At 62.6% G+C, this 12,210-nt stretch overlaps 1 protein-coding gene across 4 annotated transcripts; it reads right to left on the reverse strand.

The window, feature by feature from the left end:
• Window positions 1-1,471: 1,471 nt before the first annotated feature.
• TPRA1 (transmembrane protein, adipocyte asscociated 1) lies at window positions 1,472-12,019 on the reverse strand. 4 transcript variants are annotated; one of them, XM_012732226.1, is made up of 12 exons: window positions 11,891-12,019; window positions 11,383-11,645; window positions 6,986-7,111; window positions 6,703-6,835; window positions 4,936-5,022; window positions 4,748-4,820; window positions 4,562-4,641; window positions 3,726-3,836; window positions 3,553-3,613; window positions 3,283-3,385; window positions 3,105-3,185; window positions 1,472-2,131 (listed from the first exon to the last, which is right to left on the reverse strand). In XM_012732226.1, exons 3-12 carry the CDS (start codon window positions 7,093-7,095, stop codon window positions 1,888-1,890), a joined length of 1,083 nt encoding a protein of 360 aa, XP_012587680.1. In that variant the 5' UTR covers window positions 7,096-7,111; window positions 11,383-11,645; window positions 11,891-12,019; the 3' UTR covers window positions 1,472-1,887. The 4 variants fall into 4 exon arrangements, with proteins under 4 accessions (XP_012587680.1, XP_012587681.1, XP_012587682.1 ...); XM_012732227.1 differs by lacking the exon at window positions 11,383-11,645; XM_012732228.1 differs by lacking the exons at window positions 11,383-11,645; window positions 11,891-12,019 and adding an exon at window positions 11,830-11,858.
• Window positions 12,020-12,210: the final 191 nt, after the last annotated feature.

Below are 12,210 nucleotides of genomic sequence, written 5' to 3' on the forward strand. Positions count from 1 at the left end.
TTAAAACTAATTAAGACTGTGTGCTCCAGCAATTCCACTTGCATGAGTTACCAAAAGCTATTTATAACGGTTTTTATTGCTGCCTCGTTATTACAAACTTTGTTGGAAGGAAAGCGCCTCCCTAGAAGCTGCTTCAGTAAATTGCCTCTGCAGGCGGCCGCCAGGGGGAGGCGATTCCCCCAACCTCACACAGAAGGACCCCAAGATCCACTGTCAAGGGAGGAAGCAAGTGACAGGAAGGCTGGTCCCCAGACCAGGGGGAGCCCATGGCCGCGTGCACACACAGGCGCTCCCCGGAGGCCAGGCCCGGGGCTTCGGGTAGGGAACAGCGAACCAGAGGCCCAGGGAGACCGGCTGGCACCGCGTGGTGTGGAATTTTGTTTTGGGGTTTGCCATGCACATATATTACCTGTAAAAAAAAACCCTGTAAAGACAGAACAAGGCCCAGGGCTCTAGCCCCTCTTCTGTCCACGCTCCCTGCCGTCCCAGCCGCTTGGACGGTAATGGCCCTGACAGGATCAGCTGTCACTGCAGACACTGAGCCCAGCTCTGGACTGGACTGTCAAGTTCCCGTCTGGGTCCCCAACACCAGAATGTCTTGCAGGCGCACCTGACCTGCTGACGGAGGTCACAGTAGAGCGGGCACTTGGGAGAACCCCTGGCAGCCAGTGAGCCCCGGCCACCTGCGAGTCCAGCTCACTGGTAGTACATTTCACGGGGCCGTGTCCAGGCCCTGAGACACTCTCTGGCCCTGGTGCCCAAGAAAGAGGTCCTGGCCCTCAGCAGCCCCCTTTCACAGTGGGGTCACATAACTGACCACTCCCACTTGACTCTGCTGCCCCCACATTCTAGGCCAAACGGGGAGGGCAGCGACTGGCCATGTGGAACCTCTCCTGCTCGTGTTCGGCCAGCTCAGGGCTTTGTTCCGACTTAGCCCCACTTTCAGTCTAAATACATGTCACCCCTGGGACCCTATCTTGTGGGTGCCAACCACGTGCCAAGCACGAGCCCGAGGCTAGAAGCGACCCCAGTTAGCACCACGGTTCCACTGCCACAGGTCAGCGACACACACTTACTACCTGCCTGCCCTGAGGGAAAGCCCTGCACGGCGGGCCTTCGACCTACGTCACAGAGGGCGACACTGGGGGTGCAGGGAAGGGGGAGGCTGGCAGCGCGGACAGGGCGCGCGGAGCCCTAAGGGACCAGGCCCGCAGGATGCATGCCAAGCCCCATGATCTTCAGCAGGGTAGGAGAGATGAAGCATGGCACGTTCTCCTTTTCCGTCGGCTCCGCTCCAGCAGGGCCCAAGGCAGCGACGGCTGGGGCCTGGGGCCGGCCGTGCGCTTCGGCAGCAAGGAGCCCTGAGCCTCCCAGGCTCGCGATGCAGGCCAGCCTGCCAGGACCTGAACGTGAGGACCTCAGGCTCCCGGGGACAGCCAGGGTTCCTGCAGCACCTCCACAGCGACTCCTGCTGCTCCTTTGCCTTTTTATTACAAAACTAGATCAAGAAAATATACAGACTTCAGCCCACGTGTCACAGTGGGCTCTGAGGAGGCCAAAGCGCCATGGGACGGGACAGAGGGGTGAGGCGGCCACAGCGGTCCTGGTGCCAGGCCTCGGAGAGCCGTGCCCTGGGCCAGCCAGTCAGGCCTGGCCCTGGAAGTGAAAGTCTGGGCACGGGCAGGTGGAAAGGGGAACAGCGAGAGCAGAGGTGGCCCAGGGCAAGCAGAGGGCAGTGGAGGTCTCCAGACGCGGGAGGCAGGCAGGCCGCTCCACAGAAGGCCCTGTCCCCTCACCATCCTCCGCCGCCGGGGACTCTGTGCTCCCAGGCCGCCCCTCCAGCCTGTCCTCTCAGGGCCCAGCAGGCCTGCAGCCGGGCGGCCGCAGTCACGCATTGATGGCCTTCCAGCGCTCGCTGTCCGTGCTGTTGATGCTGCCAGCGTGGCAGGGCATGGAAGCGACGTCATCCAGGTAGGCCACCCCGCCGGCCGAGTCGAACTGGGTGCTGGCCGCCCCCGCCGCCTCGAGGCCCTCCCGCCGGGCCACGGCATAGGGGTGGGGCAGGTGCATGTCTGGTTCCTCGGTCTCGTCCACTTGGCATTTGTAGGAAAAGAGGATCTTGGGCTCTGAGCTGGTAGGACGAGAAGGGGCAGGGAAGCCCCACAGTAGTCAGGAAAGGCCTCCGGCCCTGGGCGCCGAGGCCGTGAGGCAGAGGAAACTCGGTAGTGCTCACTTGGACATGTCTTAGAATCAGGCCTCTTCCCCCTGGCTGCGGGAGCCTGGCAAGCCCTCCCAGGGCCGCTGCGGGAGACGGCAGGCCAGGCAGGCCCTGGGCAGAGAGCTCCGCAACACCCACTGTGGCTTCTGCCTCTGCAGCTCTGTGGCTGCACCTCTGCTCAGACCTGGGCCCCCAACTCCCAGCGTAACTCTGGGGGAGGGGGAGCAGTACAGCCAACCACAAAGGGCCCGACGCCAGGGAGCCAAATCAATACGAGTCACACTCAGGCCTGGCCCCGGGCCTGTGGAGCCCTTCCCGTCCCACCGCCAACACCCTCTCCGGGCTTGACCACATGGCGGGGGAGGAGGCAAAGGCAAAGCGCCTTTTCCACCCCAGCAGAGGCTCCTGTTCAGGCCCTCAAACCCGTCTCCCTGACACACCTCTAAACGATGCCGTGCACCCCGCCCCGTGCTCCAAACACCAGGCCCCGCCCCTCCTGCAGTGCTCCCGGAACGCCAGCGCTATAGCATGTCCACCTGGTCCCTGTGGCGTCCGGCGAGCAGTGCCCAGCACACAGTGGGCGCTCAGAGCTGGCTAAGACTGCACATCTATTCTTAAGGGAAAATATGGCAAGCGCAGCACGAGTGCACAGCCCCCTTCTCCCTTGTGGGGAGGTGCATGTGTGTTGCCTTTATGCCTCTGCACGTGGGCGGGCCCAACGCGGGCCTGGGCCAAGCAGCCGCTGTGTGTGCGCATGCGCGCAGGAAGGTGCGGTTCTGCCAGCAGCCACGGGGGGGCACTCGCGGCCCTTGGAATTCCAGGGAAACCTGGAACCAGGCGCCGACCCTGCCCACCTGCCTCCCGGCTCCCCAGTCAGAAGACTCACCCGAAAAAGCCCCGCAGGAAGGCCACGTAGATGAGTGGCGCAAAGAAGCTGAAGTAGAGGAACGTGGTGGCGTCTACACAGCTGGAGAAAGTGGGGGGGGGGGGTTGTCAAGGCTAGGCTACCCTCGCCCACTGCCCAGGCCCTGCCCAAAGGGGCCAACGGTGCCCTGCCCACCTACCAGAGCCCCTCGATGATGTCCGCGCAGAGCAGCGCACTTCCTAGCCCCTGCAGCAGGTTGAGCAATGCCAAGATGCCTGCGTACACGTAGAAGCTCCTCCGTGCTGGGGGGTGGGGGCAGGGTGAGCTTGGGCCCTCACCTCCACCCTGCATTTCACCTGGGTCCCCTCTGATCCCCCTTGGAGGCTTCCCTCCCTCCGCCCCAGGTTTCTCCAACTCCAAACCACACTGGCCTAAGCAGACCCCCGCCTGAGCCCGCCCAGCTGCTCACAAGGCAGGGAGATGCGCTCCTTCAGCGGGGTCTTGGGGAGCACGACCACCAGAGAGTAGACCTGCAGAGACAGAGCGGGCTGAGAAGGAAGCAGGGAGCGCCCGGCCAGGATTAGCGTCAGGCCTTCCCGGCCCTCTGGTGCCCAAGCAGGGGAGCCCCAACCTGAGTCTCACCAGGAAGAAGAAGCAGGAGCTGACCAGCCAGAAGTGGCGGCCTCCATGCCCGTAGATGTTGAAGTCCTCAGCGGACAGGTGGGCGTCAGGGTACAGGATCTCCAGCGTCCCCTACAGAGGTAAGTGGGGGTTCCCAGGCGCTAGCACGTCCCAGCTCTCCTCCACACCAAGCCTGCTCCAGCCTGCTCTCTGGCCACGCCCTGCCCACCTAGACCCACAGCAGCTCCGTGGTGGGGCAGCGGCGGGGGGCAGTGCAGAGCAGGGCAGGAGGCGGCCTTCGCCCAGTCTAAGAAAGGGGCCCTGAGGCTTGGTGTGGACCGCAGACCTGCCTTTCCCCCCCCGGGCGGCTCTTCAAAATGGCAGGTTTGGGGTATTACCCACCCTGATGTGGGCAGAATCTGGGGGTCCTGGGGTTGTTACAGGCAACCCCAGGTAGGTTCTTAGGTGCATTTAAAGTTGGAGAACAGGGCCCTCCCTGGTGGTGCAACCAACTAAAGCTAGCTGCAGTCAATTCAGCACGAGTTCGATCCCCAGCCAGGGAGCTGACCACATGGCGCGGCAGACCTCTCCTGACCCGCCCGCTGCTCCCCTCAGCAGGGTGTTTTAGTACATTTGCCTGTTCTGCTCCCCACTCTGTCTCTGGTGAAGCCTCTCACCGCCCCTGCACTCTGGCCTGCACCCCAGTTCTGTATGCAAAAATAAAATAAAATAAAATTGGAGAACACTGCCCTGACAAACATTCCATGCCTGACGGGGGAGGCAGTGGGTACACACCCTTGCTGACCGCTCCCACCTCCTCCAGGGAGCCACCAGGGCTGCATGGCCCTCCCCCTTACCTGGGTGACAGAGTAGGCCAGGGACAGCACCGCAGTGATGGCCAGCACCCGCTTGATGCTTGACTTGCTCTCCAGGTGACCTGGAAGAGACGTGCTGGTCAGTCAGCAGGAGCCAGCCAAGCGGCCACGCTAGGGTCGGCCAGCCGGGAGGGGCAGGGGCACTACCGGCCCCAGCAGCACACGCACCGAAGGCCAGGCCCAGGATGACCACACTCAGCTCGATAGCCAGCAGGAAGAAGCGAGTAATCTCCCACAGGATCTGGACACAGAGAGGGCAGAGCGTCAGCCGGGGGGCCGGGGGCCCCTCTCCCGGCGCCCGCGACCCCACCCCCGCCAGGCCTCCCCACCCTCCCTGTCACCAGGCCCAGTCACACCTTATCAGCAACAGTTGCAGCATTCGAAGAGCTGACAGTCATGGACACCACAGCCCGGGCAATGCCCACGAGGGCCACCACGAACACCTGGCGGGCAAGAGGGGCGTGGATCCGGGCACAGGCCTCCAGACGTCAGGGGTGGAGACCACGTCCACAGCTGCAGGAACACCGGCCTCCCCGCTGGGGCTGTGCCCGGGCTGCTCCGCCAGCCTGGGTGGGTGGGGGTGCCCCGTGACGCAGGCCAGTAGCGGGCCTCAATTTCCCCACCCCCTTCCTCCGGCAACAACCTCGCTGCTCTCCCGGCTCATGGTTCGGGCCCGGGGGGCGACGCCACTAGCGGGCTGGAAACGGGCCCAAATGAACCGAGAGCCCAGCGAGGGGGGAAGCCCTTGGGGCAGGATGCTGAGGGGTGCAGGCCTGGAGCCGCCTGGAGCGTGAGGCTGAGCCCCTGGAGCCGGCCCTGATGCCCAAGGCCTGGGAATGGTCAGTTTCTCAGCTGTTTCTTCCCTCTGGCTTCTGGGAGTCTAAGTCACATGCAGAGTCACACACACTCTGCCCTCTGCACCATGAAAACTGCCCACGCCTTGGACAGGCTGACGCCATCCAGCAGGGCAGGCCGAGAAGCAACTGCCCAGATCTACCCACTGGGCAGCACGCTGCCCGCCCTCCCGTCCAGGGCCCCAGGGAGGCCTCGAGCTAAAGCAGCTCCAGCTGTCTGATCACAGAGGAGGGCACTGGGCACAGCGAGGCCAAGCCAGGGGTGGGGTCCCCCAGCACGGCTGGAGCACGGGTCCTGGGCCCCTCCTCCCTACCCCCAGAAAGGTGCCCCCCAGAAAGGGCACCTGCCCAGTGTACAATATTATCTGTTGACCACACACCCAACGAGTAAGTGGTCAGAGGGGCTGTGGGAGAGAGTGGGCCTCGATGCCCACCCCGGCATGCACCTCCTCACTGGGGGGTCTAGAGCCTCCGCCGGGGGCCCTCACCCACGTCTACTGCCAGCTGTCCATTCCTCAGACTGGGGACCCTGAGCCAGGCCACAAAGGGGCCCAGGCCCTCAGCTCTCGGGTGGTAGCAGCCAAACTGCACAGGGGAAAGAACTCGGGTTCCCACGGAGGGCAGGTCAGGCTGCACTGGACCCAGCCGGGGCCCCCCTCAACCGCAGCCTGATGGCTCCTCCAGATAGCAGCCCCGACCACGAGCCCTGCCAGCTCTCTCAACAGGCAGAACCTGCTCACAGGTCTCACAGCATGTGTGGGGTGGCGGACAAAGATGGACGTAGAGGCTGCAGTAGGCTTGTTTCCCCACCCACCATCTGTCTAATAATGGCTCCCCAATTTTCTTCTCCAGCTTCCCCCCAAGCTCTCCTCCCTATGATCTGAGCTGATCCCACCCTCCAAGCTCCAAAGCAGTTCTTTGCCCACTAGCCACAGTGATGGGCTCCGGGTGAACACAGGGCCCAGCGTGGGTCAGTCGGGGGATCCAGTGTGCAGTGGAACCATCAGGAGAGAGCTGCTCTTGGCTGGAGCTGGCAGGGGACGGGATGTCAGCTGGAAGCGGCACCTGGCTGTCTGTGACACCATGTGGGAGCATCATCTGAGCTAAGATGGCAGAGCGCAGAGAGGCAGGGCCCAGGTGACATCACTGAATTCCCTGGGTCCAGCCCTACCTGAAGCTGTTTTTTGTTGCTGAGACAATCAACCCTTTCCTTTTACTGCATTAGCCAGTGGGAGTTGAGGTTTCTGTCACCAATTGGAATGAACTCACCAGGATATAGAAGGTGATAAAAATGGGGCTGGAGGTAACACGGATCTTGGCTCGAGCCAACGGAAGCTTCCAGAGCAGGAAGATGAAGAAAAGCACATTGGGGATGAGCAGCAATAGATCCCAGTACCGAACCCTAGCGGACAGGTACAGAAGCCAGCTCACTGGTCAGTTGTATCTGCCCCTCCCCCCCAGCCCTGAACCCCGCCTCTGTTTCTCTCACACGGCCCTGCCAGGAACCCCACTCACACACCCCCCAGCTGTCCACAGGCTGTGACTTTCTCACCTAGAGGCGCCGATGTCCTCATAGAGCAGCAGCAGACAGCTGATGTTGGAGGCCGGGTGTGGGGGAATCGAGGTGGTCCCGTTGGCCCAGATCTCCTCCAGGGTATCCATCCCGCCAGCAGCCAGCCTGGGGGTGGGGAGACGCCACATTAGCAGCGCAGAGGCTCCGTGCCCTGGGTCTGACTCCCAGTGAAACACCAGGGGGCCACACGCAGAGTCTGCAGGCTGCACCCCCACAAGGCGCAGAGATAAGTGAGGCTCTCCTATGCCTGTCAGCCCCTGCCAGGGCCCACCCAGTCCCTTGTCTCAGGTTGACTCATGACTCCCAAACAACAGAAGTACCCCCAATAACTGGGTCTGTCCCACATGCCCGGTCTGGCAACACAGCCTGTCACTCTGCCAGCCAGCCCCTCCAATCCCTGGGGCCCCAAGAGCCGCCTGGAGGGGCACGCAGTTGCCACGTGCAGAGCTGGCACCTTGGGCGGCCCTCAAGCCCCTGTCACCCTGTCGCCCTGGGTGAGGCGGGTGCAGGGGTCAGGGAACAACGCTGGGCATGGGAGAGGCCCAGAGGTGTGAGAAGGAAGAAGAGTCCGTGTGGAGGGAGGTGGAGCTGCCGGGCTCCCAGGGCGGCACCTCCAGACCAGACAATCTGAGAGTGAGAGGCGACTCCAGTCAAGCCAGGAAGGCTGGACAGCTGCTGGCCTGGGCCCGCTGGCCCCGACAACTGACTCAGGAAGAGCAGAGCAGCAGGGCCAAGAGCTCGTGCGCCAGTCTCGCAAGCGAGAGAGCACGGTAGCTTGATCCAACGTAGCAGGAGGGACTGGGGAGACCCGGGGGGTCGGCCAGCAAGCCCGGCCAACAGACACATGCAGGGAGGGGCGAGACCATGGCACGTTGATGGCGGGGCGTGGTGAGGACCAGCTGACAGCTATGCGGCCATCCCTGATGGTGTCACCACCACACAACACCTCCCTTTCCTTGCTAAAAAGCATCTGTTTTGTTCTAAGACCTTCCACGACATTCCACTGAACCAGCCGTGTTCCTTCCTGGCACCAGCACCAGAAGCGAACTCCAGTGAATGTAAGCTGTGGTTTTGGGGTCGGGGTGATGCAGTGAAGTATCAGCCACTCGGCAGCGTACAGGGGTGCGCCAGTTTGACACAGGAACTACGGGCTTTCAGTGATCGGGGCCAGGACTGCCCTCACTCTGTGCGGCACAGGACAGCCCCCTGAATTCACAACAGCCTTCCCTCTAGTCAGAGTGGAGAAGGGACCTATTGTTCCCCTCTCTGGCGGCTGCTTTAGGCAAGAGCATCTGACACCACGTGGGGAAGTCTCCTGGGAAGAGTCTCCCTCCCTGACCACCTGACACTGTCACCAGATGCTCTCCTGTGCCTGCATGTGAGGCCTGAGGCGCTCTGGTCACCTGCAGCCACACAAGAACCAGGCCACCATGGGGAGCCTGGAGAGCTCACTGCCAGGGGGTGCTGAACACCACTCCCCTCCTGCAGAGCAAAACTGTGGCCCAGAACAACAGATACAGCGGCCCCAGGAGGGACAGACCGGGCACCCAGCATCCAACAAGGAAGCTGAGAGGCCCTTGGAGGCAGAGAAGCCAGTGGGATGAGCAGGGCCGGAGGCGGGAGGAGCATGTTAGGGTGTCCAGAGCTGAGACAGATGTGGACACAGGCCTGGACACAGAGCTTCTGGTGAGCCCCTGAGCTAGCCCCACCCCGGACTTCAACAAATTCCCTTTTCTGTTTAAGTTAGTTTTTGTAATTCTGCTTTCTCTAGTTTAGCAGTGAGAAACCTGTATCTAAAACAGGTCCCGGAACTGAACAGAATTGGGCCGCACTTCTGGCTCTGCCACTGACTTGCTTCATGTCCTTGGGTGAGTCATTTCCCCTCTGTGAGTATCACAGGGACATGACACCCAACCAACAAGGTTGCTGCAAGGATCAATCAGGACCAGAGAAGTCAAGCGCTACAACATCACACAGGCTTTTCCCAGAAGAGGGCTGGGGGTTAGGGGGTTAGGGGGCGTGAGCCCTACTAGCTGCGGGGTCTGGGGTGAGGAGGGAGCGTGTCAGGTGCTAATTCTATAGCTGCAGAGAGCACTCGGTGAGCCTCAGCCCCTACTGAAAAGTCTTCACACTGCCTGCAGGGCAGAGCTGAGAGGTAGCCACCTGCAGGTCTGCGAGCCAGCTGTCGCAGCCAGAGCCCAGGCCCAGGTGGGTGGCTTGCCAGGCGTCCCTGTGCACCTGTTTCTCCACCCTGGCCCGACGGGGCCTGCAGGGCTGGGAGGCTGCATTTCCGCGCACTCCCAGCGGGTGCCGCTGTTCTGTGGTCAAGAGCCACACTTGCCTTAGGAGGCTGCCCGGACCAGAACTGCCTGTGTGTCCCAGCGTGTAAAACAACTAAGCCGTCATAAAAAAAGACAACGCTCACCTCCGGCACGGAGACACAGGCCGAGTGCTTTACGCATTAGGGGACACACTTAGCACTCGCAGCAGCCTCGACACAGGGACTGTGAGTGGCCCCAATATACAGGCGTGGGGGGGAGACACAAAGGGGGTGAGCTCCTGGCCTTGGGGCCAGTAGCTGACAGTGACAGAGACCTCAGTGGGCGGCCCAGGCTCAGGAAACAGGGCGGGGGGAAACTGGCCTGGGGCAGGAGGAGGTGGGGGGGCCACACTAGGGGGATGTGGAAGGAAGTTCCAGGGGTTGCTGAGTGCCCTGGGCAACCCCTGGCCTCTGGGGACCAAGAAAACTGGGACACACAGTTTCCTCCACCTGGGAGGGTGTTTCCTGACCTCATTAACATTCCAGAGGCCCTCTTCCCCTCACATGGGCCTCCACCACCCTGTGCCCCTCCCTCCCTGGGTGACCAGCCTGTGGGACAGCATGCCAGCCCCGGCCGCAGTGCCAGGCCTGCTGTGGGCCCCTGCATAAAGGCCTTTCCCTTCTGGGGACAGGCCTTGCCGTCTTCCAGCTGCATGATGAGACTGACCAAACTTCACGTAGGTGGATGAAACCCCCTGGGGTAAATAAGAATCACTGGGCTGAAGAGAGAGACTTCTTCAATGCTGCAGTAACAACCCTCAGTGCCTACAATCTGGTGGGCTGTGGCACTTTTAAATTCTGCAACAAGACAGGATGAAAGATTGTGTAGGACAGAGGCCTAGTCCTTTGCAGGCTCTTCCCTTTGTCTTTCAGTTTTAGGGGGCTAGGAGGTGGACACTGTTCTGGTGAGGCCCCTCCAGGAAACTGCCAGCACCCAGGGTGGAGCCCCCAGGGATAAGGAGAGCCCTGGGCTCTTTTCCTGGGCATAAGGCCCACCCTGCTCTGACCCTTGTCTGCTGCTCTGACTGTTCCCTTCCACTCTCCAGCCCCTGGCCATCTTGCTCTCTGAGCTGCTACACCTACACCTACCTCAGGACCTGTGTGCTGGCTCTTCTCCCAAATTGTCTCATCATTCGGGTCACCTCCTCGACAACCCGCCAGAGCTATCTCTCAACGCTCTCATGGCTAGCGTTTTCTTTGCAACACTGGGCCTTTTCTAAAGTGGCCCTAGCTGGGTAATGTATGTATTAGTGGCTGTCCACCCCAGGCTGTCCCTGATCCCACCCCCTAGAACAAGGCTTAGCTCAAAATAAGTTCTTAACAAAATGTTCTGATGTGAACAAATGAATCTCCAGTGGGGTACAGCCAAGCTCTCTGGAGAGTGGGAGAAAGATCCCTCGAGGACCCATCCCACTGCCGAGCAGGCAGGCCGGTCACTCCCACCCTCCTCCCCAGGAAGGCAGAGTCCTCCAGCATCAGAGATGGCCCCTCAACATCGGTGACACTACAGTGCTGCATGTCAGCAAATGGACACACTCCTGCCCTTTCAGGAGTCTGAAGGCCACAGCCAGCTGGAGGCAGCTCCTGTCCCCTGCTGGGAGCTGGAACCCGGAACCAAGCCCATGCACCAGGGCTAGATCTCCTCCTGCACACAGCCCTGCTCCAGCGCCGGGCTTCAGAGAAAGTGAGCCAGCCTGAACCTAAGGGTCTGGGTCCCCTCTTCTTTGGAGGCTTCACACGCCGCGGCTCACCCTCTGAAACCCCCCACCTGTGTCCTCTGAGGCTGTGCTCTGAGCTGGATGGGGTCACTCTGGAAGCAGGGGTAGGTGGGTCCCTGCCAGCCACTGGGGTGGGCGTCCCAATCACAGGACACCCTAGATGCACCAGGCTGGGGCGGGGGGAGGTGGGGGTCTCCCTGCCAGGGCTGCAGGCCATGGGGGACCCCCAGAGGGGTCCCAAGCTCCCGCGGAGGCCTGGCCCCCGGGGGCGCAGTGGGGTCTCCTTCGGCCCAGCTGTGGCAGGAGAGGGTCAGGGGGGCGGAGGGTCCCCTCCTTACCTGAGGGCCCGGGCCGCTCTCAGGCCCCGCCACCGCGGCCACCCATCCACCGCGATGGGCGCTCGCTCGGACCGGCCCAGGCCGCGGGACTCAGGCCTCCAGCGCTCAGGAGTGACGGCCAGAGCCCGGAAGAGTCGCCGCGAAAGAGCCGCAGCGACTGGCTCTGCGGAATGGCGGGGTCCGAGCGGGTAGGCCGGGGAGGTGGGACGCCGTCGGCTCGCCGGGCCCACTGGCCCCCGAGTAGCCCTTCAGGCAGAGGCGACCTGGAAGTCAGGAGTGTCCCTTTCGCTCAGCCGAAACTGCGAAAACATCCCCAGTCCCTAACTTGTAGCACTCAGCCCGCCCCTCCGCCTCCAATGGCCTATAGGAAGGGACTTCCAGTGATAGGCGGGCGCCAGCACATGAAAGGAGCCAATCAGATCCCCAGGAGACGGGCGGCGCGCTGACCTCTTAAAGAGACGCGGCGCCGCCGCTGCGCAGACCGAGGGGAAGCCACTGCGTTTCTCACCCGCAAGGCTGCCGGAGTCGAGGTTCCGAGCTGCGGGTGCCGCCACCTCTCGGCCACCGCTCCGGCCCGCGGCCAGCGGCTGTCAACGGCCCGCTTCGCTTGGGCCAGCCCACCTCCTCCGGGCCGAGGGGCGGCCCGACCGAGAGGGGCGGAGTCTCTGCGGACCGCCCCGTCGCGTGCCGCCGTCTCCAGCGTCGGGCCGCGGCCGCCGCGCCTGGTGACCTCTGGCCGCCTGGCTGAGGAAGGAAGGGGCAGCCCGACCCCGGGCGGGCGACGCGTTTGCATCAGCGTGCCACGCGCGCGGACCTCCGCCATCTAGG

Source organism: Condylura cristata, unplaced genomic scaffold (genome assembly GCF_000260355.1).
Source record: "Condylura cristata isolate star-nosed mole 26May11 unplaced genomic scaffold, ConCri1.0 scaffold00033, whole genome shotgun sequence".
NCBI classification, from domain to species: Eukaryota; Metazoa; Chordata; class Mammalia; order Eulipotyphla; family Talpidae; genus Condylura; species Condylura cristata.